We start from the raw sequence: 27,116 nt of genomic DNA on the forward strand, positions 1-27,116 counted from the left end.
GGCTTCCGAGCGCAGCCAATACGAAACACAGCAGTGAAGTGTTGTTTTATTCATCGATACGTTAACGCGCCGAAGCCAAGGAAAATTAGAAGCGTTACACCAATTAATAATCATAACTCCTTTATGTAGATTTGCTCATGCTAAAGAAGTCCAACGTGCTTGCACACAGAAGGGGACGCACTACTTTCGGTGCAGCACCCTTCTGCTCTGTGTGTAGGCGACAGTCATTCAGCACCAGCAACCCTACTGCTTGAATTCAGGGGGAACTAGGATTTCCAGGTTGTTCAAGAGTGTACAAGGGTAAACACCTCCCACAGCCCCGAGTCCCCAATCGCTGCACTGGAACATCGTCCTGGAAATTCGGTCCAGATGGAAGAGTCCACCAACATCATTTTCAGCAGTAGCCTGGATTTCCTGTTAGGTTTTGTACCCCAGTGCGGCTGCCAGTAGCTTCTAAGATCTGATGAGAAGAGGCTACAAGTTTGAAATCTTACTGCAGGTTGTTTAACAGGTATGCTACTTGGAGAGTCTCGGTTGCAGACGTGTGGAACAAGCTGTCCAGCCACGCTTTTGAAGGTGATAACCTTCTCTCAAGAAACAGCTGGATGAGCACTTTTGATCAATTAGCTACAAACTACCAAACAAGCCAGATGAACCTAGCTTAAATGGCCTCCTCCTGGTTGTGACTTGAATTACTGCACGTATTTGTACCTTCAGTTGTGTTCATGTCTTTAAAAAAATCTGACAAATATTTGTACCTCCAATGTAAATCTCTTTGGCATACCCCAACTTATAAATTACAATTAAACTCTACCCTATGCATTCTATTCATGATTAGCTTAATTTTAATTATCTCCTTTAGCTCAAATCTCTGATTCCCTACAGAATTAATGTCCATACCATGGAAGATTTTCAACTCTGTGAATGCAGAAATGGTAAAATATCACAGATAAATGTAAAGAACCTTCCACATTCTAATAATTTAAAAAGAAGCTAAGTACTACCCATTTATTAATATAGCTAGCCATATCTGGTGCAGTGGACATCATGTGCAAGACAACTGCTAGTAATGTTAATTTTCTATTTTAAGCTGCATACACAAAAAGCACTAACAATGGTATAACTGTAACAATAAAAACAGAAAGAAACCAGGAATGCCTGACTAAAGAAAACCTCACCTGTGGCATAAACTATTCAATCCTTAATGTTCTTGACCTGAAACTGAATTTATTCGACATGTTCAGTCTAGACAATTGTGCTTCAGAACCTTTAGCAACAGTCTTCAGTTTTCTGTGATTCTGCTACCACAAAATACTTGTATTTTAAAAAACTACTTTTATTTAAATTACACTTTCCTTTAGAAGGAGTGTTTAATAAAAACACAATACATTACGATTTGTATTGCAAGCAATGTTCACCACCATAAAAACCCAGAATATTACACATTTTTGTTTCCACCTCACATACAGTATTACAAACATTTGATAAAGAATTAAGCAAGCACAGAACATATTAAGGGCTTGACATTTTACCCTCACTGAATACTCATTTTATTTTTTAAGAAGTTTATTACAAACATTCTATACATTAAAAGGAATATAATCATTAACATGATTATGCTCTGAAAATTCTTTCAAGACTGACATTCTGACAAATTGTTAGTCTGCATTTTCAATATTTCAATGAAATAACACAAGGAAAGTACAGTCAATGAAATGCATAGTCAGTACCATATGCTTCATTTGCCTGCTAATGGCAATATTTTTCTTAAGCAATCTGTCATGCTAAAGGAAAACAAATGACACAGCAGACAACAAACATGAACGCTAGTTTCACCATTCAAAAATCAACATTGCTTTGAAGCTTTTCTTTTAGACTTTTCTTCACTTCTCTTTGAGGTTTAAAAATATTATAAAAAGTATCATGTAAGATGTACCTGAAAAACAACTGACAAAACAGTTGGTATCAATGTAGAAACTTGATATATGTTCCGTCAAGAGCAAATAACAAAGCTGATTATGAAGCTTGTTCCATTTTTTATTTTATGTTATGATTATTTGTTAGAAGTCATATGATTGAGACTACTGTTCTGGGTCTGTATTAGTTTATTTTTGAATAAAAGCCCCCATGGATTGTAGATGGCACAGCTAGCAGCATCAAAGATGTATACAGAAGTACAATATTTATTTGTTTAAACCTTTAATATAGCTGCAGTTTGACCTTTTAAAACCTTTTATCTGGAAATTAATTACTGATCTGTTACTAATTAGAATGAATCCCTTTGATAATGGTAAATAGATTATCTGTATCCTGAACTTCCCCAGTCACATTCTGAAAAGAAACAACAAAGCTGCCTTACTATCTGCGTGTTCAAAGCAGCTGTTCAGATCTAAACCAACTGCAGTTAAATAAGGACTTGTTTAATTTTTCAACAGCCAAAACTGATAATCACCTTTATTCTAACAAAAGAAAAAAGAACTTCCTGATTACCCAAAATAAAAATATCATTATCACAGTTTAGAATTCAAAATTTAACTTAGAAGAATAAATATTTCCATGTAAGTGTATTCTGTAGTATAATAATAACCTTGTGCCAATGTTGAAATATTACAAGGTCCTAGGTGTAGCTGCAAAATACTGAAAAATTAAAGACTTCTGTTTTTTTCTACAGCACACCTTCATTCACCTGCCACATTACAGCAGCTTTAAATTGTGTACTCCCCCTGTCTTAAATATTTTAAAGACAAACCGATCTGCCTCCCTCTTTCACCACTCTAAAAACAACTAGTAGTTCTTCCCATTCCTGATCCGTTTATCATCTAGGATAACTTCGTAGGTCATAGGAGTATGTTTTCTGGTGCTCTCTAACCTTCGTTTTCATTTCTTATAATCTTAAAATTACTCCTAGGTACGAGAATATTCCAGAGAAGCAGAAACGCACATGAGGAACACCCACTCCCCACAAACCAAACCACCAAGAAGCATTCTGCAATCAGGATACCAGCAAACCTTCTCATTCTCTTTCACAGGATGAAATTTCACATTTAAGAATGCACAGAGAAATGTTGCTATAATCAGGGTTAAAACCAGAAACCTTTGTGTTTCGATGTACAGATTATATTGCGTTCTGTGAATTTCAGTTTTACTGGGAAAAAACGGCGGTTTTTCAGTCTTTTGGGGGTGCTTCACCACAACGATCAGAGCTTAATGAGGCCTGTATCATTAGGAACTATTTTCAATTTCTCATATAATTGAGAAACTCATTGCAAACCCCTTGTCAATTAAGGAACAAAACTTTTTCCCTTTGTCCACTTTACGTCTGTGTCCTAGAGACTAGGTAGTAAAGTATAAAAAAAACTAAGACCAGTCCAATGGAGACATAGCACAAAATCTTCCGGTTGTCCCTTCCAGAGCGAACCATTGTAGAAAACCTCTTCACACTTCCTGTCAAGAGCCCTGTGGTGCTCAAAAAGTTTGAGTCCTTGAGAAAACAAAAAGAACGTGTAAATACAGCACAAGTCCAATTAAAAACAGGTTTTAGCTTTTGTAGGAATACATGTTAAGGGTCATGTGATTCACAAAACTCTAAAGTTCTAGGTAGTTAGGAACAAGTGGAATTAATATTTTATTGCTTGTCTGCAAAGAAGATGATTCTGTGTAACAAAATACACCTCAATATATAACTCACCCCTGTATACCCACAAGTGGGAGAGAACATGGAGTTTGTAGGCATAAGAATTGACACGACACAAGTGGAATATTTCAGACAGACAAACCAAAATAACTGTTACTAAGACACCTGCAATAGTTGCAAACCAGAGCATGGCTTTAAAACTCTTAACTTTCATGACTCCAGCTCCTATTATTCCTATTATTATAACAGAACTATCAATAGAGTTGTGAGCCCACATAGCTGTTTCCATAATGTTTAACAATCCCCCAAAAATGTATGTAATGTAAAAATCCCCCCAAAAATGTTACTTATCATCAAAGTCATCAGTTTTTTTTTCTGGTGGAGTATATTAAGAGTTTTGCAACATTCAGCTGCAAGTCATTCTTGACCTTAAAGTCAATCCTGTTCCTTTGTTTCCCTTTAGGCTATCGCAGCTACTTTTTCAGTCCTGTCCAGTCACCAGAACAACCAAATAAGGTGCTGCCACAGAATCCTGAAGTTGTAGATGAACAACAGTACTATCACAAACTTTATAATGAACAAATTGCATTCCCAGTCACATTAGCATAATAATGTTTCAAATTCATATCTTAACTCTCTTAGGCCCTGCAAATTGCTCTTACCATGCCATCAAGATAGGAATTTTGGTCCTCAGCTTCTTTATCTATTTCAAAGGCCAGCTGTTAAATAAAAGCATAGAAACACTTATTAAGGAGTGTGCAACAGCAGTATCTCAGAGTCCTGTAGTAAATCTTTTGTTTCTGTATGATACGACTGGTAAACTGCATTCTTAGTTCTGATAGTAAAAATGTTGTGAAACAAAGTGAAGCCCAGGTTTGTACAAACACATGAGCAGTGTATTGGAATTCAATACTATTAGAGAATAGTAGGCTGGTCTCTGTATCGGTCTATCTGTAATGGGCCATTTACAATCTACTTTTGCAAATTAAAACAAATGAGATCATAAATCTATTACCAAGTTACTGATAAATGTTTTGGAAAATAAAAAAAACGCTTTAAAATCATTTTAAAAACACACATATGCCACAAGGTGTAGTAAGAGTTTTAAATACATACTGATTTTAGTCTGGAGACTTTAGTGGCCAGATTGTCTGCCAAGAGCTTATTCTCAACATCCAGCATCTCATCCACAGCACCAGAGCCATGTCCTTACCACGAGGAAAAACAGCAAGAGAGAAGAGCATCACAAAGTAAGTGAGCACCCGTTTCAAAGCCTGTCTCAAGGCAGCACGAACACAGTTCACAGTGATAATATAAGCATGTTTGAAGACGATCAGACACACTAGAAACAAATTATATAACGCGGAAAAGGAAAACCATTTGAATTAATTATGACCAAGTGTGGGTGCCAGACGAAGCCTTAAAGAAAGCAGAGCTCTGCCCACCCTTAATTACCCCCGGTTGATGCCACAATTTAACGATCAGAAACCTGTTTGATACAAACTACTCTGTGCGATCAGCGTCCCTTGAGTCGTTTTAAGTAGATTAAACGAAGTAAACAACCGTCTGAATAATGTTTAGGACGCTTACAGCATGCACATCATCAGCTTAAATGCTGTCTTTATTTTTATGACTCTACTTAGATTCAGCGATATCTCGTTTGTAACAATCGTTATACTCGTTACATCGATCAATTATTAGCTTGATGAAGCATCATAATTATATTTATTTCACTTGTTCTAGTCCAATTTACAACACCTAGTATCCACAACTTTATATACGTTTAACACACTTGTCAAGAGAAACTTTCAGACTATACAACCACACAAAAACACTATTAAACCAATAAAATATTATTTAGAATTGACTACGTGTCCACTTCCTACCTCTATTCCAGTCAGCCATCTTTGTTGACTTCCTTCTTCTGGGAAGAGGGTTAAAGGTAAAGTAACGGAGACGTCACATCCTGTTACATTAATAGGGTAATGTTTGAAAGTAAAAATGTTATTAATGTCTCGTCCATATATAATGCTGATTTTATTGGAGTTGCCCTTTGGAATAAATAGATTGGAACATACATTGGCCTTGTCTTTCAATAAAAAAAATAAGTGCACTATAAAATAATCCTAAAATATACGCAACTAATCCGATTGTTTCGTTTCTAAATAAAAAAAAAAATACATCATATTTGTTATTTTCGCCAATCAGGAAGAAAGAAATATCTTTTTGCAAATTACTGTGACAATAAAACAGAGTAAAATGATAAAATCAATTATAATTTAAATTCATTTTGAAATTAAGCAGAACTGCCTAATTTACAATTATTTTGATATATTTGTAACTATTAATAGTCAGAACAAACGCCAGAAGACACATCATCATGCAGCTCACAGCTCACAGCTGGCAGCCCACTAAAGCTCAGCAGGGTTAATCCTGGTCAGTACTGGGATGGGAGACCTCCTGGGAAGCTATGGCTGCTGCTGGAAGTGGTGTTAGTGGGACCAGTGGGGGGCGCCCACCCTGCGGTCTGTGTGGGTCCTAATACTGTAGTGGGTGCTGTCTTTCGGATGAGACCTTAAACCAAGGTCCTGACTCTCAGCGCTCATTAAAGATCCCTGGGCATTTCTCGATAAGAGTAGGGAGTTATTTTAAAAAGATATAATAACCAAATATAATAAAAGTTTTTTTTCAGTGTTACAACAGCATAAGAACAGATACAGATTTAAATATCAGAAGCTTTTAGGAAATGAAACAGAAAGGAGTGATATATTTCTTATTTTAGAGGGGTGGTCATCAGGATAGAAATCAACAACATTCCTCAGGCTGAGCAAAGGCCAAGATCTGTATTAAATACAATTAGCATAGCAGAGGTGGTGGAGTCGCAGGGATTAGAAGCCCCTAAAATTAACAGATAGGCCAGCCAGGGCCTAATGGCATCCTACTAATTGGTTTTAAGGAAAGGAAAGATGTAACTATTAACCCTGTAGTGCCAGATTAATTATGTCATCCCTTAGTATCATCCCTTGAGTATACATCCCTTATTTATATCTCTTTTTTATCCTTATGACCAATTTTCATTTCAAGGCTAGAATCTGAGACTCAATCTTTTATGAGGACCATTATTAAAAACCTTTCTGAAAATGGTCACATCCATATGTCACATCCATAGCTGCTGTTATTTGTTCAAACTGTTCTAACAAGTCAAGCAAGACAGGCTTAACTAACTGCATGGTGACACCCTGGTTAGCATCGTTGTCTTGGACTGCTGGAGCGCTGTGCTCAGTTTTGGACCTGTGAATTAAATACAGATCATTTATGATACATACTTACTGTAGGTGTGTACATCATTTATATGTGGGGAAGGCAGAGAGTGAGTTAGAAATTATGATTAAATGTCTAGAATGTAAATAAAGTGATGTTTGGGCAAAACAGTGTTTTTGTAGAATATTGTGAACATTTTTTTTTATCAGCACGTTATAAGAACATCATTACTGCTCTTGAATCATTCCAGAGAATGGTGTCCAGATACATTCCCATACATCTGTGAGTGTCATATACTGATAGGCAAAATATTTTTAGTCTTGAGCAGGGAATACTACAAGGGGAATGCAAAATCCTTAAAGGCAATCCAATTGACTTCATCAGATTCAACATTGAAACACGAACCAGAGAACATAAATTAAATTTAAATAAGCAGAATCCTACACATTGTATAAACCCACAAGTTTAATGCTACCAGTAAAGGATCACACTTTCCGCTTATACTTTCCATTTTCTACACTGTATTGACCAAAAAGAAGGAAAGAAGGACACATAACAACTGAGAAAATATACAGACCTCTGGGTTAGTCCAATTGTTAATTTTGTTAAGGAGAGGAGTAAAATATGACCTGTTAAGTATCATATGTTTAGTACCACGTACTGATTGGAAAATCAGTTTTTTTTTAAAATAAAGTATTTTAAAAAGTCTCTACAAGTCCTTTGATTCAACACTTAACTATCATACACATAGAAAATCTTTAGGAATTTTTCCCACCTGAGAATTGATATTGAAATATTTTTGTACAAGTCGTAAGAAGGTTAAGTGACTGGCAACTTTGTCTTTAGTATAGTTTTAGCTTAGTATCGTGATTAGTTTCACTCTTTGTTTTGTTGCAATAGAAGTGTTATTCCTTATTCCAAGGGGGATAATTAAATGAGTCGTGTTGTTGAATTCAAATGTAAAAGCTCATCAAATGTTTGTTAATAAGGCTAGTGAATCGCAGGGTCACTTTTCCAAGCACTTTTCTTTTATATAAGACGATTTGTGGACGGTATGTTCACCAGTTAATTGTAAGAATAACACCAGGGAGAAAGGGAAGAGATACACAAGAAAAAGAGCAAAAAAGAGTGCGGTTTTGCAAACCCTAAATGTACCCTTTTTTTAAAACAATGTGAATATGTCTATCTCAACACCTCGCGTTGTATCAATACATCCCCAGCATATTGTAGCAGTATTACACCTAGAGACTTGCACCTGATCGTGTAGAAACAAAAACGTAAAACTACATTTCCCAGAAATCCTTACGCACGCTTACAATCCTGCGTTAATCTTGTTCCAGGACTTTCGAGTTTCAGGGATAAGAGCTGGTAGAGTAAGGTAACGCAGTGAGACACATCGGAATATTACCCAAAGCAAGGCGTGTATGTGGTTGTCAGTTTGACTTGAACAACAATAACTGCGTCTGTAATACAGCAATGAAAATGGAATTCAATGCCATCATAGAAACGATGCAAACAGGAGACCAAGATGCCGCATTGAAGGCACTGCAGGCTTACAATAAGGAGGTATAATTTAGTATTTTTCATTTTTATACGTATTTGGTTAACATCTTGTATTTTTATATATAAGATTCGTATCCGTTAACCGTGTTTCCATGTGTGGGCTTCGAAATGCAGGGTATACAGTATCCGTGATTTGTTAGTGTGTTTAGCCGACTACCTTCTATTTTTACAGAAATGCATGTTTTCTGTCATTACCATCCTGACATGATGTGAACATCCTAAGTGTAACATATTTAATAGCTTCGATGTGATCTGGATTAGGGAGCCCTGGTTGTCAGCTTGAATGCATTTAATTTTATTGAATCAAACTGCCATTCACAATGATACAGTTTGCATTTTTAAATTTTAAATGAAAATAATTAGCCATAGCAACAGTGTCGCCCTAAGACGCGGGCGTATATTCTTGGTAGTAACTTTTACATTTATTTCACAGAATTATTTAACGATGATAATTTTACATAATGGTACATCCACTCGCTGGAATACTGTTTGCCCAGGCTATTTTGTCATTGATACCAATGCTTTTGGGTAGTGCAATGCAGGCAGAAATGTAACATTATTTTTTTATATCAATAATCACCATCACAGCCTTGAAGAACAAAACGTATACGTAATACTTAAAATTATCTAGATCTTTGTTGGTTTGGAGATACAGGAAGACTGGGGCAATGGTCTTGGGCTGAGAGTGCAAGATACAGCTCTGTGTTAATAGTAGGTGTGTAAAGCACCTTCACCATAGTTGCCATTCTGATAGTGTAGCAAACTATTGATTTATTCTGTGCAGCTGTTATTTCAAGTGTAGTAGTAAATATCTTAATTGAAGTCATTATTATTTTAATATGTAGCTCTGGAACCCAAGCTTCACTCCAAGTTCCTTCTAGCAAGCTGAATAATACATCAGCAGGCAACTTTTTACTATTATTTTTACTTAATGTTTTTTGTGAACTGTTTTTACTTATCAGAGTAGGTACTCCATACAGTTGCTTTGATGCAAGTACTGTATATAACGGTCTCTGAAGTTGTGAAATCTGGTGTGGAAATGAAGATACTTTGTGTGTATTTTTTGTTTCTCTACATTTTACATGGTATGACTTAAAGATCATTTAATGCAACTAGTTATCACTGTTATAATGAGGGTGTAAGAGCCTCTTATACTTTTAGTGCCTAAATCTGATAAACGTTTTAAAGAATATTAACAGCCTTAGAGTAGATCAATACCATCAGATACTTTTAATCAGCAAGGAGCTTGAAATCCATAGTTAAGATTGGGGTTGGGCTTTGTCCTTGTCTTTTTCCATCTCTTGTCAAAGCATTTAAAATGCCCAATGTCTGCATTTGTTTATGAATGTACAGTATCTACTGAAAAAGGTTCGACCATTCAACTTTGAAAATGATCAAACACAGCGTGAAAACAGGTCAACTATCAATATGATAAAATCTGATTTTGTTTTTTTCCCCACCTTGTAATCTGTATTTTTGTACATGCAAAAATAGTGCATGCTTATATCTATATTAGCATATGTGATATTCCTTTAAACCCCTGATATCACTAATGGTTCTTTCTTTTCATGTACTTTTCATTTAAATCACACTTAAAGATACTTCTGCAACAGAACATTGAGGTAATTCCTCAATACGCTGCCTTTCTTTGACGTGAATGTCAAGGAACTCCTTTCATCCTGCCCAGGAAGTCTCTGGTCTGTTCTGCGTTGCGTGTTGTGAAAATTGGATTAGATCATTGAGCCATGTGCAGCTCAGCTCATCTGAACTGTCCTGTTATAGACCAGTAAGTCACCTGGTGCCTCACAGAAGTCACGTTGACTACATACCCCTGAACAGTATCTCTGTTGCTCTTCTTCTGGAAGGAACGCTCAGCAGAATGTGATGCTGCTGTACTGTAGCTTTTTGCCCCTAGCACATCTCAAACAGCAACAGACAGAACAAGCTGTTCTTTCAGACTGACACCAGCAGTATCCTAAAGCCATATCCTAATTGGGTTAGAAATGTCATTTCCTGTTGCATGTTGATATACCCTAATTAGCTGTACATAGTGTGGGACTACATACAGTAAAAGAGCAAGCGTTTACTTTTGTTGACATTATGTGAAAAGTTGTTAAGTTTACATGAACGGAAGACAAAAACTCATCCCCAGAATACTTCCGGCTTCCACTCAACTTTCCTGTTCTACACGATGGGTGTCATGTAGGTTATCTTCCTTGAAAGGTTAGAATAAGGCCTTCCAGGAGGTAAAACTGAGATACCCCCAGACCAAAAGAAAGAATAACATTTTTAAGCGAGTCTCCACGATACAAAACTGAAAAAAAAGTTTTTGGTTTTAGACAATTTGAAGAAGAACAATGCAAAGATAGAAAGTTGTGGATTGTAACAGGCCATACGTAGAAAGTGATACCCCCATTTAAACATGATCCCAAATGTAGTCATGATCCCTAACTAATCATTATAACAAAGTAAGAGTTGCAAAAATAATGATTATTTTTCTTTCCTGAGACAAAGCATTAATTTGTAAAACATTCTGCATAATTAACAAAAAAACCTTTTTGTCAGTTATGAGTGATTGCTCTTAATAATGCATGAAGGCAAAAAACAAACAAGCTGTTTTTTTTCCCAGCAGGACATATTTCTCCCATTAGTGGTGTTTGTACACGAAGTTGTTAATCAATATCTATCTTTATTCATGGCACCTTTATGTATGTGCCAACAAAAGTGGTTATTTTTTTCTTCTTGGTGTCTCTCATAAATGATGACATTACCTGGATATAAAATGAGTTGCCAAGAATTGATTATATATATTTTTTGTGTCTCTGTTTTAGAAAAGCCAGTGTTTCACATTTGAAGCAGATGAGTGCGAAGAAAGACAGGTATGGTTACTATCTCTTGTTATTCAGTGCAATTATTTAACAGGCTCAGAGAAGTAATAGATTAGCATGCTCTGTCATCACTTTTCAGACTCTTGAAAAGTATGAAGGCAGTGTCTCTGACTTCTGCTTCTTTGTCTTTTTGTCAACTAACCACATTGCTATAGAGAAATGCTGCTGATCAACAACAAAACCAATCATTTTAATTGTTTACCAGATGAATTAAATAATAAAAATCAAAACACAAGACTTCCAGAAAGCTTTTGTCTTCAATTTAGAGCAAAGCCCCTGATGATTAAAGGAGTTCATTTAGAAAATATCTATCAAATTGTTGTTCTGTATATCAGAAGACATATTTACTAACCTTCAATTTTTCTTCCTTTTCTTGCATGCTTGTTTGTTAGGAAGAGAACCTGGAAGAGGTATAACTGTAGAATAAATAGCAGTTTTAGATAAACTTTTATAGAACCCAGGGCTTATTTTATTTAATATTGTTGGAGAATTGTATAAAGTAGTTATCGAATATGGATCAATATGAACTTATAATGGATATGGACAAATAAGCTGCATCAGGCCACTCTTCACATTTAAAGGCATAGTGAATGATATGGTTGTGGTCATACGAGTAAAGAAACAAGCGAAAGCACCAACTTCCGAACGGGAAGAAAAACATACATGGTCACCTATCATTGTGAGGTGGCAAGTTTAGTTTGTATTGGGTAATAATAAAATAAGGCCTGGGTGTCCACACTCCACTTCAGGATTTCGAAATAGTCAGTTTACTGTCTCTGTAGCTTAGCTTTCAAAGTTTTCAAGCAGGTTTGCTCTGTTATGTGTACTCAAACACGGATCGAACAAGCTAATTGAATGTCTGTAAATATTTTCCCCATCTGGCACTGAAAGTTTTTTTTAATATGCGAGAAATTTGCCTGTAACATTTCCTTTTTTCAAAGCACCACAGGTTTGTAGAACTGGTGGAACTACATTGACACATGCTAAGGAACGCATTAACAACAGCTCCTCTGACGTCCCATGATTCCAGGGGATTATTCCATTTAAATAATTGTTTTGGATGCTATTTATGTCTTTCGACATTCGTACTGGTTTTATTTCAACATTTGTTTTATAAATGTTGGTTTAATTGGTTTTGTTTAACAGTGTCAGTCTTACAAACCAGGCTATGAAATAGGGTAAACTGGACACTTTTACTAAATTGCAGATTTCTAACTCTAAGTAACTTTAAGTAAAAGCATAAGAATGACAAACAAAAATCTGCCAGGAAGTACTCTTTTGTAGTTTGTGACTGGTTTGAAGTTTTGATTTGATCTGGTCTTTAGTATAATAAATATTTCTCTCAGACTGGATCCTTGGTGTTTATACTGTACATGATATACTGTAGATACCCTGTGGTTTGTACTGCACCTTGTCAACAGAGGTCTCCAGACAAGCGTCTCTTCAGCTGGAGGGTTTGTTTTCTTCTAATCGAATTGAACTGCAGGATCTGTTCTCTTGTCCACTGTGTGATGTAACTCTTGGAGCAACTTGAGATTGTGTGATGTGAAACTGTAAGGTTGTTTAGCTGATGCACAAAGAGGCAATGTAGTGTATAGAGCATTTTAAAAAGCATCACACTCAACACTTGAGGTGTTCCAGTCCTGCAATTATACACCATTTTTCCATGTTATTACTACTGTATATTGATCTAAGTTGATCTGCAATATTAGCAGCATTGTAAGGAATTCATTTAGCTGAATACTTCTGGTCTTTAACCAAAACTTGCATTAGCAACTTGTGCTTTGCCACACGCTTCTACTGAGGCCAAAATATTTCAAATGTGGGTTTGTAGTTTTTGTCCTCATTCTTATTCCCTATGTGGCCAGCAGGGGTCAGCTGTTACAGCAGGCTGGAGGATGGGAAAGTGGTGTGGTTCGTTGCCTGACTTATTAGGACACTCGGGCAGATAGCTTACGATGAGGCCACACTGCAGCTAATTAATGTTCTTCCCACCTGACTGTATCATTGGTAGCAGAGTGAAAGACATTAAGCATTTCCAATTAGCTGATACTCCTTATTAAGTCAGGATTTGTTGGTCCTAAATGTACCCAATGCATTCTACAGCCAATTCTTCTGTGAAGATAGGGGATCATTCCGCTTAAATTATTTTGTTTTTTGGACGCCTGCTGTGTTAAAACCCCTAATGCTCTATGTGATGTCCCTGCACTGTTTGAAAGTTCTTGCAAATGTTTCTTAAATGGTTACCTATTAGTTGCAACATTTAGTAAGGGACTTTGATGTGACCTAGATAAAAAGCCGCATTTTAATAGCATTAACTGAATAATTTGTTTTGAAATAGGAACAGAAGAAGAAAAAGAAACTTCTTTTTCCAGTGGCGTAAACAGTACAAAGCAAACATGATCATCATTACATTAGAAGTTGTCAAAATATGATAATAATTTAGTTTTTTTTGATCCGAGAAGCTCATCTTTCTGTTTCTTGAAAGAATCCAGGGTATGAAGCAGAGTTTGGAGTCTGGGTCTCCTTGCCTCTGCATTACTGCAGTCTCAACAGTACGTCTTGCTCACAAAGTTACCATCAGACCACAGAGCCTCCATCTGTGGTCATGTTAATGAAAAGAGCCATTTGGCAACAAGCATTAGTCGTTAGCATTAAATCTTTGTCTGAAACATACTTGCAAGGTCAGTAGCTCCCAAATGTTCTACTGTTTTGACTCTTGGTTGCCCATCGCTGAAAAGGGTGCATGTAAGAGAAACTTTCAACTTTTCCATAGCTTTTCTTGTGGAAGTCTGGTTCAAAACTGGAAAGCAGTCAAGCCTTCAGTACTTCACTCCAATGGAAAATGTACAGTAGCAGACAACGCAGGTTTAGTTTTACTTGTCAGTGCCTCTGCCCCAGTAGTCATAATACTGGTATGCTAAGTGGTGCTCTCTGGGCCTCTGGCACTGTGCCACTGATATCCAGATTGCTTTCCCTGTTGCTGATTAGCTTTTACACTGAAGATGTAAGAGGGTTTACTATGTACAGTATAATGGATCTGTTAAGGTGGTTTGACCTAGAAGGGCACAGGTTTTGGCTGTCTATCTTAGGCCCTTAAAGATATACTGCACTCAGTGGCAGCGGTAGGATTCTAATGTTATACAAATAGAGTGTTTAAGAAATTATACATTTAATGAATGCTTGATCTGGATCTGTAATAATGTTTGTATAACCTTCATTTTAAAGTCTTCCCTGGATGCCAAACTTTATAACTGAGAGGCAATTTGAAGTTAGCATCTTTAGATTTTTAATTAATTGTCATTTATGTTTATATAAATATGTACTATTCATTGAAACTTTAACATTTCGGGTTTTAGGGTTTTAGTAAAAAGTTTAAGATTACTGTAGCTGGTCACCAGCTATACTATAATCTTGTCACCAAGATTGTCACTGGTGTGTTTTTTGTTCCAGCCACACAGTGATTTTTAATTCCTTTTTAATCATGAAGAGCAGAAGAACTGATTATAATCACAGCTCTCCCTGAGGCTAGCAGCTCAATGCATCTGCACTCAAATGTGAAAGCTCCTGATGGTGTAACTTCTTCCCTCCACTGCGAACTGTTCATTGCTGTAGCCATTGTTCTGTCAGAATCCAGTGTGTTTCTTTGACCTAAACTGCCATAAAATAATTATTTAAAGAGATAAAGAGTATTTATTGCTATGATTTAATTGTAATAAGTAAAAATGTGTTTTTTACAAGTCAGAAAATAAATAGAAAACTGAGAGAAACACCTCCTTGTGCACCCCAAAAATACAAAGGAAGCAGAAGGCAGTGAGTAGTGCTCATCTTTGCTTGAAACAGTAAGTCACTGATGTTGGTGCTGGTTTTCCAGTATGAACAGATGGTGCACAGGAACAAAATGTGGTCCCTCCTGGCTCATCTTTGAACTTGCAGGCAGATTTTGCTTTGATTTTTATACTTTTGCTGCTTACGTTGTTTTCGTCTTGTGGTGTAATATTTATCATTTAGCTGTCTCTGTGTTCTGCAGACTGACGATCTTCATATTTTCATCCCTGCACCCTGGAGCTTGTTTGTGATTTCACTGATGGTTGTTTTAGGGGGTTCCTTAGCAGCTCTGTTTATTTCTGGGTCATCAGCTGGTCAGCCCACTCTTGTCTGAATAATTATACCTGTGGTTTCTTTCTTCTTCAGTAGTTTCCAAATTGTTGTTATTGCTATGCAGAATGTTTGCCATGCAGGTGATGTGCTGTGGTTCCGTAATATGGTCAGGTTTTTCATGTCTTTCACTTTCTCCAAAACACCGGTTGAATTGCATTATGTTGATGGGATTGTCCAACAGCAAACGTCTCTGACCGTTAAGAGAGATTTGTCCCCATAGTTTAGTTCCTTCAAAATAAAGAGGTTCATCACTATCAATTTAATTCGACGAGGATGGTAGAACTGAAAGAACTGAACTGATTTTCTAAAACAAAATACTTAGAAAGTCCATAAATAATAGAGTTCGTAGTGAAAATGAGAGTTTAGGCATTACTGTCTCAATACATTTTGGACTGATACAAATATACATATTAGTGAGTTAACATTCAATAGATCCTTTAATCAGCATTATTTCAGGCCCTGAAAAACAATTAGAATTGGTAAATCCAGTTTGAGCTGGCTGGACAAAATCTTAGGATCACTAAGAAACTAACAGGGTAGTGACATGGAAGACTGAATAGCCCCCTCTTGAATGAAACCTTTATTATTATTATTATTATTTATTTTCATCACAGCCAAACCCAGTGACAGTCAAGTCCTTTGTGTCCCCCGCGGAATCCCAGTCGCAGTCGACAAAAGACAAGGCTCAGGTCCTGCCCCTCCACCCTGAGCTATAAGCCGTGACCTTTCCTCGCCGGGCCACGCTGGAGCCCCTCGCTGTTGCCATCTGCACTGGACAGTGCTAGTATCTCCACACTACCGTGTCAATAATAGACATCTCAGTGCCTCTCCCAGGAATTCCATGTCTTTTACAAGAATGTGGACCAATGTGTTTTAGAATTGTGCTTATTTGACAGTATATTTTACTCTGGCTAAGCATCTGTTGGCTAAACCTTGCTGAATAAGATGTTTTTTTTTTTTACTGCAGAATGATGAATCATAATGATGTCTTTTGTTAGTGTTCAGTGTTTTTTCTCGCTTTACAACTAATCTTATTACTTTTCCGAAAATGCTTTGAGGATTACAAAGCTGGTCCAAATCCCGTTCCTGTGACCTCTTTGTGCAGCTCATCGCGCTTATTGGTTTAACGTGGATTTTGTTGGGATTTTTTGGGGGGGTCCTCCAGAGGCTGGGGGAGCTGGTGTTGGGGTTCCTGGAACGGGACCTGCAGCCCTCCTGCCAGCTGGCGTGCCTGGAGACCATTCGGATTCTGTCGCGCGACAAGAACTGCCTGGGGCCCTTCACCGCGCGGAAGGCCGTCCAGACGCTGAGCCGGCACGCAGGTATAGAGCACAGCGAGGGCGTGACCCCCGAGATCCCGGACCTGGACGTGATTGTGGAGGCCCTGAAATGTTTGTGCAACATCGTGTTCAACAGCCCCACCGCGCAGGAAGTGGGCGCGGAGCTGCGCCTTATCGTGGGCCTGACCGAGCGCCTCAAGCTCTGCCACGACCGGCAGTGGACCCACGAGGTGCGCTTCTTCGACCTGCGGCTCACCTTCCTGCTCACGGCGCTGCGGGTGGACGTGCGCGGGCAGCTGGCCCACGAGCTGAGAGGCGTCAGCTTGCTTGCCGACGCGCTGGAGAGCACCCTGGGCCTGCGCTGGTTGGACACCTTTGAGGTGGCGCGGGCCGATGGGAGCGATCCCGGTGTCCCCCTCCCGCGCCAGGAGACGGAGCGCGCCATGGAGATCCTGAAGATCTTCTTCAACATCACTTTTGACGCCAACCGCCGCGATGTGGATGAGGTGAGGCCGGACAGAGGGGGTTGCGTATTGCCCATTTCACACAAGTACCGAGACGATCGCCCGAGCGCTTTCACTTCCTCAGAAACACTTTCTCCATCTCATCGGTTGGAAGACAGACGCCCTTGATTTGAAGAAAGAAAGATCTGATCAGGAAGTAGGAAAGAATTATCGGGGAAATCATGTAGAAAGTTAAGCGAACACGTAAAAGACCGCACATAATCCTTAAGACAAATTTCTAAAGCTGTTTCGTGACACTTTTGTTCACTTTCACACCCTGGGCGTGATCTCTCGATCTGCAGGAAGAAGCGGCGCTGTACAGACGTCTGGGAGCTATCCTGAGGCACTGCTTGATGAGCAAAGCAGATGGTGAGGACAGGACAGAGGAATTCCACAGGTAACAGACTCCCTTTCACAAAGCTACAAGCAAACCTGTTGCTGCTTTTTTCAATTCAAAATAGGCTATATGATGAATACTTGCATTGGATGATTCAGTTAACAGAAGGCTGTTTTAAACTGTTTTAAATGTGTTTCAATCAGCAAAGATTAAACAGAACAGCCATGAACAGAACTAACAGCATTCTAAAATAACCATGGCATTCCCTTTGAGAATGTTCTAATTTACCTGTTCTACTGGCTGTTTTAATTTCTTGCATTCTGGGAAGTTTAACCAGTTTGGGGAAGAAAAACCATGAATGAATGAAATGACAGATAGGACGATGGGCGGTCCTGACAGTTAAGAGAGAGTTTCTGTTTGCTTTGAAATGGCTAGGCTGCCTGGAAGCACTTTTCCATAAACACCATCAGCAGCAGCACCAGGGGAGTTGCAGCTAACAGCACAGCCCCAGCTTCTTTACCAGAGGCTAGTAAGGCGCTTGTCTGCTAAAGAGACTAAACCCTAGCAGCCATCTGTTGGCTTAAAGACCTGCTGTTCTGAAATGAGTGACTTTCACAGAAAGGCAGGTACGGCACATTCGACTAATAACTATCTTGTGCTTGCAAATCATTCTTCACTTAAGTAAATTATTTCTTTGTTGGTTTGATTTTTAATTCACTGATTTAAAAAATCTGTAAATCTGCTGCATGGAAGGCCTGTGTAGAAAAAGAAAAAAGGGAAACAAATGGTAAATAATAATCTTCTCCATTTACAAATACAATTTGAAATACAGTTTGAAAAGAATTTGACTGGTTCTGTGCAGGAAACATCTTTTTGTCCTAAAAAATCTAGTGCATTTTTCTGCACTGGAGTACTTAAACTACGCCCATAACTAGTCTTAGTACATTTCTGTGTTTTCATTTTATGTAATTTAATAGCTGACCAAGTTGCATATTAGAATAAGATGTTAGTGTAGGGAATTGAATTTTTGTGACGGTTATAAAAGTAATTAGCAGAAAATTAACATTTCCTTGTCTCTTAGATAAGGAAAGATTGTATTGGGGTATCATGACAGTCTAGTGTCTGGTGTCCCACCCAGGGTGCACCCTGCCTTGCGCCCGTTGCTTGCTGGGATAGGCTCCGGCTGCCCTGCGACCCTGGACTGACCCGTAAAGCAGTTCGAAAATGGATGAGTGAGCAGGGTTATGTGGCAAAGCAGCACCCTTTCTCCTGAAGAACGTTGTGACCCTTACATATTGTAGCTCAGCAGAGTTTCTTGTCAGTTTCTTTGGGAATTCAGCTTATTTTGTGGCATCATTTAATTCTCAACACACAGCGGGAGCTTTATTAAAGAAGCACATTTACCTCGTGAGGATACCCTGTGCCAAGTGACTTTATTCAGGGAATTAAAATCAATGAATGTTTTTATTGATGCATATGATGCCATACTAAGGATAATTTCATCATGTAATTCTACACGAGACGTTGCGGGTCATATAATAGTGTGTGTTTGTCAGAGAGTGAGAGTTAAGTCTAATGAAATTGTAGAATTGTGCCCCTACACTGTACATCTCTCTTTTCCTGACTTCCAGTCCAATTGCTCATCCAGGCCGTGTAACTAAACAAGAGGCAGATGGTAAAGTTCTTATTAAATCATTAGATAATGTTACCATATAGTACCACAAGCATAGATCAAAACGAAGATAAGGAGGGGGGTCACAACAAAATTAAAACAGAAAGACGAAAAGGCAAAATAGGCGCAGTGCCCTATCATCAAAAATATCACTTACAGCATAAAACATTTTTGAGGATTTTGGCAGAGAAGTAAAAGGCTGTGAATTAGTAATTAATAGAACAATATTCCACATTAGTGAAAGTTTGCAAAATTTTGACTTGGTGCGAAGAATGCCATTGACTTTTTTCCAGATGTCCAGTGAATTTTGCTTTAATTTGCTCTAATTTATCCCACATCAAAAGAGACAGACAAGAGAGTCCTGCCTCTTAAGGGCTAGAAAACGACTCTAGACTACATTTCTGATTAGACAACAATCTGAAGCACATCTAGGCTTAAAGAAATCCAGTTCAGATGTACAGAAACCCACCTTGGCTCAGCTATGATCGAACACGATGCTTGTTTATGAAGGCCGAATTTCACGGTCTAGGATTTCACTTCCAGCATCTGAGTGCAGGGTCTGTGTCTCAGTCACACAGTGAATCTGCTGGGGAACCTGCCCCTGATGTGCCTGGACGTGCTGCTTATGCCCAAGGTCCAGCAGGGCTCCATTGAGTACATGGGGGTTAATATGGACGCCGTCAACATGCTGCTGGACTTCATGGAGAAGAGGCTGGATCGGGTGAGTCCTCCGTTCTGGGGTTAGAGATTATTCCCCTACAGGGACCCACAACCCTGAATTGCAAGAAGAGATTAGAAAATGGATGGATGTATAATTAGCTGTTCATGGTTTTTGCTGTTCTCTGCAATGCATATTCTTACGTGGGATACTGTTATTATCTTACCGTCTCCTTGCATCTCTCAGTGAAACTCGAACAACATACAGTAAGCCGAATGGCCTCATCATGCTTATCTTTTTTTTAAAATGAAATATAAATGTTGCTTCTCAAACTTGGAGTTTCATAAAAGGGTCTAAATACAATTTAAATTTAAATTCACAGTTTGTCTCTGTAGTTTTTTCAGTCTTTTAAGCTTATGAGGAAAGCTGAAGGAGGTAAATATGACATATGATGGTGTTCAAACCTAAGGAGGCTGTGCTTGAAAGCCTAGGTTGCCTTCCAGCTTACTGAATCCCTTTGAATTTAGGAAAAGGCACCAGTGAGATTTTTTTGCCTTGGAGAGTATTGTGTTTTTCGCACGAGAGCGTCTGCAAGGAGCTGCGCTGATTATTTGCTTGATTGCTTGTGAGTGTTTTTAAGGCAGGTATTACAACAGAGACGCATTGCAGATGGGCCCTGGGTATTCAGGAAAACAAACAGGAGCTGGAATTCTCATTAAAAGCAATTTCAGTATTAGCTGGGTTAGTGAATAATTGTCTATTGTACACGTTTCTGGTTCTAATACTTTTTTTTACGGAACACAGATTTTCGTTTTTAATGCATCTCGGTATATATGGTCCATTTGAATTAGAATATGAAGCCCTTGTCATGGGGCCTTACTCAAACTGACTGGAGATTCTCATTTTAAAATCTGCTTTAAAACTTGTAAACATTTTTAATATACTATATATATATCTTAAAGATGACATGGTATAGAGTTTTTAAACTAACAAACTTGTGAAACATTTGGCTTCAAGAATTCTGTACTCAGCACCAACTCTGTCTGTAGTGGTGTCACCTATCTTCTTATGGACAACACTGGCTCAGACCACTGCCAGGTACACAACTGTGCATAACTGTTTCTCCTTTTCTCTGTTACTTTTTCTAAATCGAATGCTTTTCTTTTTGTTAAATGCCAGGGGCACAAGCTAAAAGAGACCCTCACCCCCTCCCTGAATCTCCTAACAGAGAGTGCTCGCGTTCACAGAGAGACCAGGAAATTCCTGAGGATGAAGGTGAGGCCTGCTTTTCTGCTACGACGCCTTGTACTTTGTTAACCAGTGGAGGCACTGTTACCTTACAGTGTTTCTGGGGGCAGCAGCCACAAATGACTCCCTGTTCAGTGTGGTTAACTGTCATAGCTGTAGGTCTCTCACACTGCCTCCTTCAGCTCAAAGCCATCGTGTTTGGCCTTCTGTTTTTTGGCTGTGCGTCCTGGTAGGTTCTCCCTCCACTGCGCGATGTGAAGAACCGCCCAGAGGTGGGCAGCGCCCTGCGGAACAAGCTGGTGCGTCTGATGACACACATAGACACTGACGTCAAGCACTGCGCTGCGGAGTTACTCTTCGTGCTCTGCAAGGAGAGTGGTGAGTGGAGCTCCACAGCTGGAGCACAGACTGTTATGTATTTGGAAACTGAAAGAAATTCAGTTATTGTACAGTGCTCTGCAAGAATGACCTTATGACCGGGCTGGAGTCAGCCTTGATGCCAGGTGTGCATTTAAAAATATATATTTAATGTTTCCTGAACACTTTCTTGGTTTGGTTTAGATCATTAGTATTTACCTTGTTACGTACAGTAGTTTAACCTTTTTCATCGTTTTTTTAAATGGGAACCCTTTTGTCTTTTTGTATAATCCCTTCTTAAATTGTACTCTATCAGTGAACTGAGTGAATACAGCTCTTGGTTAACATCCATATGCATTTTTAATCATTGAGAAGGAAATTTGATCTAGGCTCATTGTGATGTATGTGCATTATAAGCCATCCTACTGTTCTGCTTCAAGTGTGTGTTTGTGAACAGTCACAGGTCCGATTTGTTCAGAAACACTGTCTGGTTGGGTTTAACGACCACAGGCTTGGAGAGCACACTCAGTAAGTGCTTGTTTGCGCTGGGACACTTGATATTGACTTTAAAACAGTGTGGTCCCAGTGAGTATCCGCTCTTGCACGGTCAAACTGTGGTTGGCTGTTTGTGGAGAACTGGCCCGGCTGCTCCTCAGGGCCTCCCTGTGTCCTGCGCTCAGTCTCCAGGTTCGTCAAGTACACCGGCTATGGCAACGCCGCCGGCCTGCTGGCCGCCCGGGGCCTGATGGGGGGCGGAAGGAGCCAAGGCAGGTACTCGGAGGACGAAGACACGGACACGGAGGAGTACAAGGAAGCAAAACCCAAGTAAGCGGCACCCTTTACCCATTACGAGTGGGAAAAAGGTCGAGCGAAAATCCAGACCAGAGCCACAGCAGCTGTTCTGGCGTGAACATATCCTGGTTTCTACTGCGTTAAGAGGAATAGAGAGCACATATTCTGCCCCCCGAGCCTGGATGGACCAGTAGTCCATCACAGGGATGACCACCGCAATGATGCTCCCCACAGACTTGGAGCAACTGGGGTACAGCACCTCGCTCAAGACAGCAGTGTCTGCATGAGGGACTCGAACCCACAACCTGGCAGATGATAGCTTGAAATACAGACCACAAAAAATACATACTTTGTATGGTCTGTATTGCATCTAATGCAGTGAAGTATTACTGTTGAACAATTTTCACCATTAATATATGATCATCATTTGTGGTTTCACATCAAACATGTGCATTGTGATGGTGACCGAGAAAGCTGCTTTCAGTATAAATTCCGTATCTGATTGTGTGATTGATGATGTACAGTCAGGTTTAAAACGGAACCTTAGTCCAGTGCTGAAAAAAGCTGCTTTCGAAAAAGAAGCAGTTCATTTCTGTGAGATTGGACCCTCACCATTGACTGAATTCAGGATGATGTGTTGTAATAGCAAATGGCATTCTTTTAATCAGATCGAGCAAGCGTTGTGCTAGCTTTTTCCAGCACAGTTTGTCTTCTTCGCCTTTAACTCAGAACTTAGTAAGCACATCACTAGAATATTTCATGGCGCATTATGTATTAACTTCAAAGTCTATAAATCGCCTTTAGGTAAATTATTATTTTTTGTTGTTCCTTTTCAGCATTAATCCAGTGACAGGCCGTGTAGAGGAGAAACTACCCAACCCCATGGAGGGAATGACAGATGAACAAAAAGAATATGAAGCAATGAAGTTAGTCAATATGTTCGACAAACTCTCGAGGTAGGAAATTGCACTACTGACAGACAGTAGAACAGATGTCTTTTGAATCATTTTCAAAATTAGCAAACGTTGTGGACAGTATAGAATTTATGCTTTTCAATTTCACAGCTGTCAAGCAGAAGAATCTTTCAATCTTTTTGAATTCTGTGGCCCATGGTGCCTTCCTCGTGCCCTTGTATGTGATGACTCTCAATTACATTGAGAGGATTTACATAGAGAAACTGAAAACAGATGAGCATAATTTTAGAAATGTCAGGGGGTTTCATACCACATTTGTCAAGGTCTCCAATGTTGGCGTATTTTCAAATCCACGTTGAGAAAACGTAAGGCACGGTATGAATATCAACTACAGCACATTGCATCTGACATAAATTGTCATCTTTTTTGCTGAAGGAAAATACAGAAAGCAAGAGAAAATATGCATTGCAGGTACCTACAGTAAGTTATACATGAACTGTACAGCTTTTAAGTTCCATACCTGTAATCAGCAATTGATGTTCATTCATTGTTGCAACACTGCAATGGGTGGAAACAACAGAAGATTACACTGCCATGCTGTCGAACACGAAGCGTACAACATGCCACTGGTGCTGCTGACAGTTTTTGCGGTCTAATTTCTCTCCAAGCTCAAACATGCTCACTATTGTTTTTGTTCATACTAACCCTGGCCTTTGTCTGAACACCCTGCTCTTCAACATGCTCTCTTTCACTTTCACATTGTCACGTGAAAATAAACATCCAGGAGCACGTTGTTGACTTCTGATGGAAAACAAACAGTGTTTGAAGTTGTTAATGAAGCTCTGTGTGAGACAGGATGGGCTGCAGGGTATTATCCTGATCTCAGGTGTTAGCCTCTTAATCTGATATGCACTGGGTAACATTGCCAGTCAGACATAGTTACCAATAAATACCCCTCCCTGTGGATTTCTGCATATTTCAAAACTTTCAGCATCCTCTAGGATACCATGGAAGTATGTCATTCATAATGCAAATAAATTATAATGTGTCACCTCTGGAGTACAAGTCTTTGATTAGCCTGACAGCTCATGTAATGTGGAGTCTGTCACATCCCAGGCTGTCATACACACTGATATGTCGTCTCCTCTTAGATTTAAATGTCATACGCACACCATGCCTTTGCTAATAAACAAGTGCCTGCATGCAATAAGACTGTAGATGTATAGGACCCTCTCTGCAGGCAGTGATGTTGTTACACTGTACCCATTAAGAAGCTCTAGACAATCAATATACCAACTCTATTTTTATTCATTCAGTGCATCTGCTTATCATCAGATCTGGATAATGCCACTCCGACTGCTTCCTAAGCTTTCTGCACTGACGGCTTGTGCAACTAACACGCTAACTTCCTGTATATGGGGTAGCAGCTCATGGGAAAACGACGCTGAATATCCCAGTTTAGACTCAAATCCAGGCAGCAGAGCACATATTGTTTTCCATTCACCGAGATGTTTCCTAACGTTGTCAAATATGATTTATTATTTTGACTTAGATGAAGATCAGGTCCCATTTTAGGAGCCATTCATGCCGAAATCCCGATAGTTCTCACAGCTGTAAATCCTGCCAGCTGCACTGTCCTAGGCAGACAGGGTTGTGTCAACCCGACATTTGGCACCGATGTTTTCAAGTGATCCTCTTATGCAAAAGGCTCACAGCGTGAGGGACGACTGGAGTGAGGGGCAGCTGTCACTCCAGCATGACTGACAGCATGTTAAGAAGGCAGGGTGGGAGGCACTGCTGCTGTCCTTTAAGCACTCTGCAGGGTACAGCTCACCCGCTGCTCGGGGCTGATATATCATTAATGGCCACTATGCAGTTCAATAGCAACCTGCGTTCAGCTGAGAAAAAAAGCCCCCTGAAGCCGATACTGTAGATGAACATACCGAGCAGGTTAGAAACCGGGTTTTTTTTTTTAAATAGGTAAATCCTCCTTTATATGGGCAACATAAATAATTGGTGTAGTCATCCATCCATTTTCTAACTGCTTTATCCAATACGGGGTCACAAGGGAGCCAGAGTCTATCCGGGCCAGCAGTGGGTGCAAGGTTATCGTCCCGGTCCATCACAAGGCAGGCAGATGCACACTCACATTAAGGCCAGTTTTCCCAAAAGCCAGTTAACCTGCCGGTATGTCTTTGGACTGTGGGAGGACACCGCAGAACTTGGAGGAAACTTATGTGAACACCTGTGAACATACAAACTCCACACACACATAGCACCCCAGGAACAGAACCCAGGGCCCCAGCGCTAACCTCTGTGCCATCGTGGGCTTGTCAATTAAATCTAAAACCTACAGATTTCATGTTGATTTGCTTTGGGTTAAAAGCTGCTATCTCTCCTTTCAGGGAGCAGGTGATACAGCCTATGAGAGTGGGACCGGATGGCAAGCTGGTGACGTTAGAAGAAGACATGCACAGAGTGGCTGAGCAGAGGCTGTCGTCTGACTCGGACAGCGATGACAACTAACTGGAACCACACTTGATCAGAGTTTGCTCCATACGATACTGGTGCTGTGTAACACGAGCCTGAAGGGAAAAAGACTTCCTGATTCCAGTTCATTGATTTTACCTTTGTTTTCTGGTGTCATGTCTGCTGTACATTGCAGAACCCATTCCGGCAAGAGGATAAACACAAGGTGTTCATTAAATACAGCTCACATCGAATGTTTCCTTAAAAGTGTAAGGAATGGCATGGAGTTTCCAGAAAAAAATACTGAGAAGTGCTGAAATGCTCAAGTGGTACTTTGCATTTCTGTAACAAGAACTGTGCTCTTTCCTCTACGCTTTATAACTCTAAAAACTCCTGTTTTGGTTATGTCAAACTTTTGAATCTTTGGCTAGTCATTGACTTGTTGCAAAATACAGCTTTGTAAAGACCATGAACTAGCAAATGTTTCTCAAACCTTTCTCAGTTGTGCCTAGTAAGTTGTGTTTTAGGTGCTTAATTCTTTCCTTAAGATTAGGCTGTTCCTGATATGGCTGAAAGAGTAATGTAAAATCAAAAATGTTTTTTCTGCATGTCCGTTAACTATTTTGTAGCGATCACTCCCTCTCGCCAATTTTGAAGAAAAAAGAAACAAAACTGTAGTTTTAGAATCTCTTTTCACAATTCTACTTTGTGCTCTGGCTTCACTCTATTATGTTGTACTGTATCTAACATTTATGTTTAAGATGTTTAAAGTAAAGAGCAAAAAAACAACAACAAAGTATGCTTTTTTCCCCATCTCTGAAACAAAGGAACCTTCCTCAGCAGGCTCTGTTCACCTGTAGCACTAAAACCTTTTCACCAAAGTTTTGTAATCTTTTGCAGTTCCGATGCTTAAATGGTGTTGATGTTTTCTTGCCCTTTTCTGTTCACTATAAGGACTTGGCACAATCCGTGACACTCTCTCTCTTCAGTGGGTCTTGCAGGCACGCTGAAGCTGCAATATTGTCATCTCCAAGATACCTGCACGCAGTTGGTACAACCGGAGGTGCCGAATCCTGTCTACATTGTGACGAGCCATGACTCTTCTCCTGATGTACCCGAATTACTATGGGAATTGGTGGCTTCATTTAGAGCAAAAATAGACATCTTCATTAATTTATTAATTTGAAACAAAGTCCAATGTGAAATATTGAAATAAATGTTTTTGAAACCCTCTTCTTAGAGTTGTCCTTTCTGGTCATAATAATCCATTCAGCAAGGTCGAGTATGGCACAGTGAAAGTATATTAAATCCAAATCAAGACTATTGTAAAACCATAGTAAAAGTGCAGAAGTTCTACAGTAAATTAACCACAGTAAACT

At 39.3% G+C, this 27,116-nt stretch overlaps 2 protein-coding genes across 3 annotated transcripts; one reads left to right on the forward strand and one right to left on the reverse strand.

Moving 5' to 3' along the window:
• Nucleotides 1–1,315: 1,315 nt before the first annotated feature.
• Nucleotides 1,316–5,619, reverse strand: bet1l (Bet1 golgi vesicular membrane trafficking protein like). The gene is made up of 4 exons (XM_088610964.1): nt 5,521–5,619; nt 4,751–4,842; nt 4,297–4,353; nt 1,316–3,481 (listed from the first exon to the last, which is right to left on the reverse strand). The coding sequence occupies exons 1-4, from the start codon at nt 5,537–5,539 to the stop codon at nt 3,314–3,316; spliced, it is 336 nt and encodes a 111-aa protein (XP_088467090.1). The 5' UTR covers nt 5,540–5,619; the 3' UTR covers nt 1,316–3,313.
• Nucleotides 5,620–8,209: 2,590 nt separating this feature from the next.
• On the forward strand, nt 8,210–26,970 carry ric8a (RIC8 guanine nucleotide exchange factor A). 2 transcript variants are annotated; one of them, XM_088611853.1, is made up of 11 exons: nt 8,210–8,461; nt 11,290–11,337; nt 11,739–11,756; nt 16,673–17,293; nt 17,593–17,687; nt 19,870–20,020; nt 21,137–21,232; nt 21,439–21,583; nt 22,243–22,387; nt 23,191–23,310; nt 25,674–26,970. In XM_088611853.1, exons 1-11 carry the CDS (start codon nt 8,372–8,374, stop codon nt 25,792–25,794), a joined length of 1,650 nt encoding a protein of 549 aa, XP_088467979.1. In that variant the 5' UTR covers nt 8,210–8,371; the 3' UTR covers nt 25,795–26,970. The 2 variants fall into 2 exon arrangements, with proteins under 2 accessions (XP_088467979.1, XP_088467980.1); XM_088611854.1 differs by lacking the exon at nt 11,739–11,756.
• Nucleotides 26,971–27,116: the final 146 nt, after the last annotated feature.

The sequence above is a fragment of the Lepisosteus platostomus genome, chromosome 18 (assembly GCF_059453375.1).
Source record: "Lepisosteus platostomus isolate fLepPlt1 chromosome 18, fLepPlt1.hap1, whole genome shotgun sequence".
In the NCBI taxonomy this organism is placed as follows: domain Eukaryota; kingdom Metazoa; phylum Chordata; class Actinopteri; order Semionotiformes; family Lepisosteidae; genus Lepisosteus; species Lepisosteus platostomus.

Bases quoted from the DNA above. Each gene is read 5' to 3' on its own strand.
- bet1l (XM_088610964.1), bottom strand. The intron at 4,354-4,750 runs GTATGTATTTAA...TTTATTTAACAG, and splicing joins AAGTCTCCAGACTAAAATCA to CTGGCCTTTGAAATAGATAA. The intron at 3,482-4,296 runs GTAAGAGCAATT...TGTTTTCTCAAG, and splicing joins ATTCCTATCTTGATGGCATG to GACTCAAACTTTTTGAGCAC.
- ric8a (XM_088611853.1), top strand. From the start codon at position 8,372: ATGAAAATGGAATTCAATGCCATCATAGAAACGATGCAAACAGGAGAC. The intron at 21,584-22,242 runs GTGAGTGGAGCT...TCCTGCGCTCAG, and splicing joins CGTGCTCTGCAAGGAGAGTG to TCTCCAGGTTCGTCAAGTAC. The intron at 23,311-25,673 runs GTAGGAAATTGC...CTCTCCTTTCAG, and splicing joins ATGTTCGACAAACTCTCGAG to GGAGCAGGTGATACAGCCTA.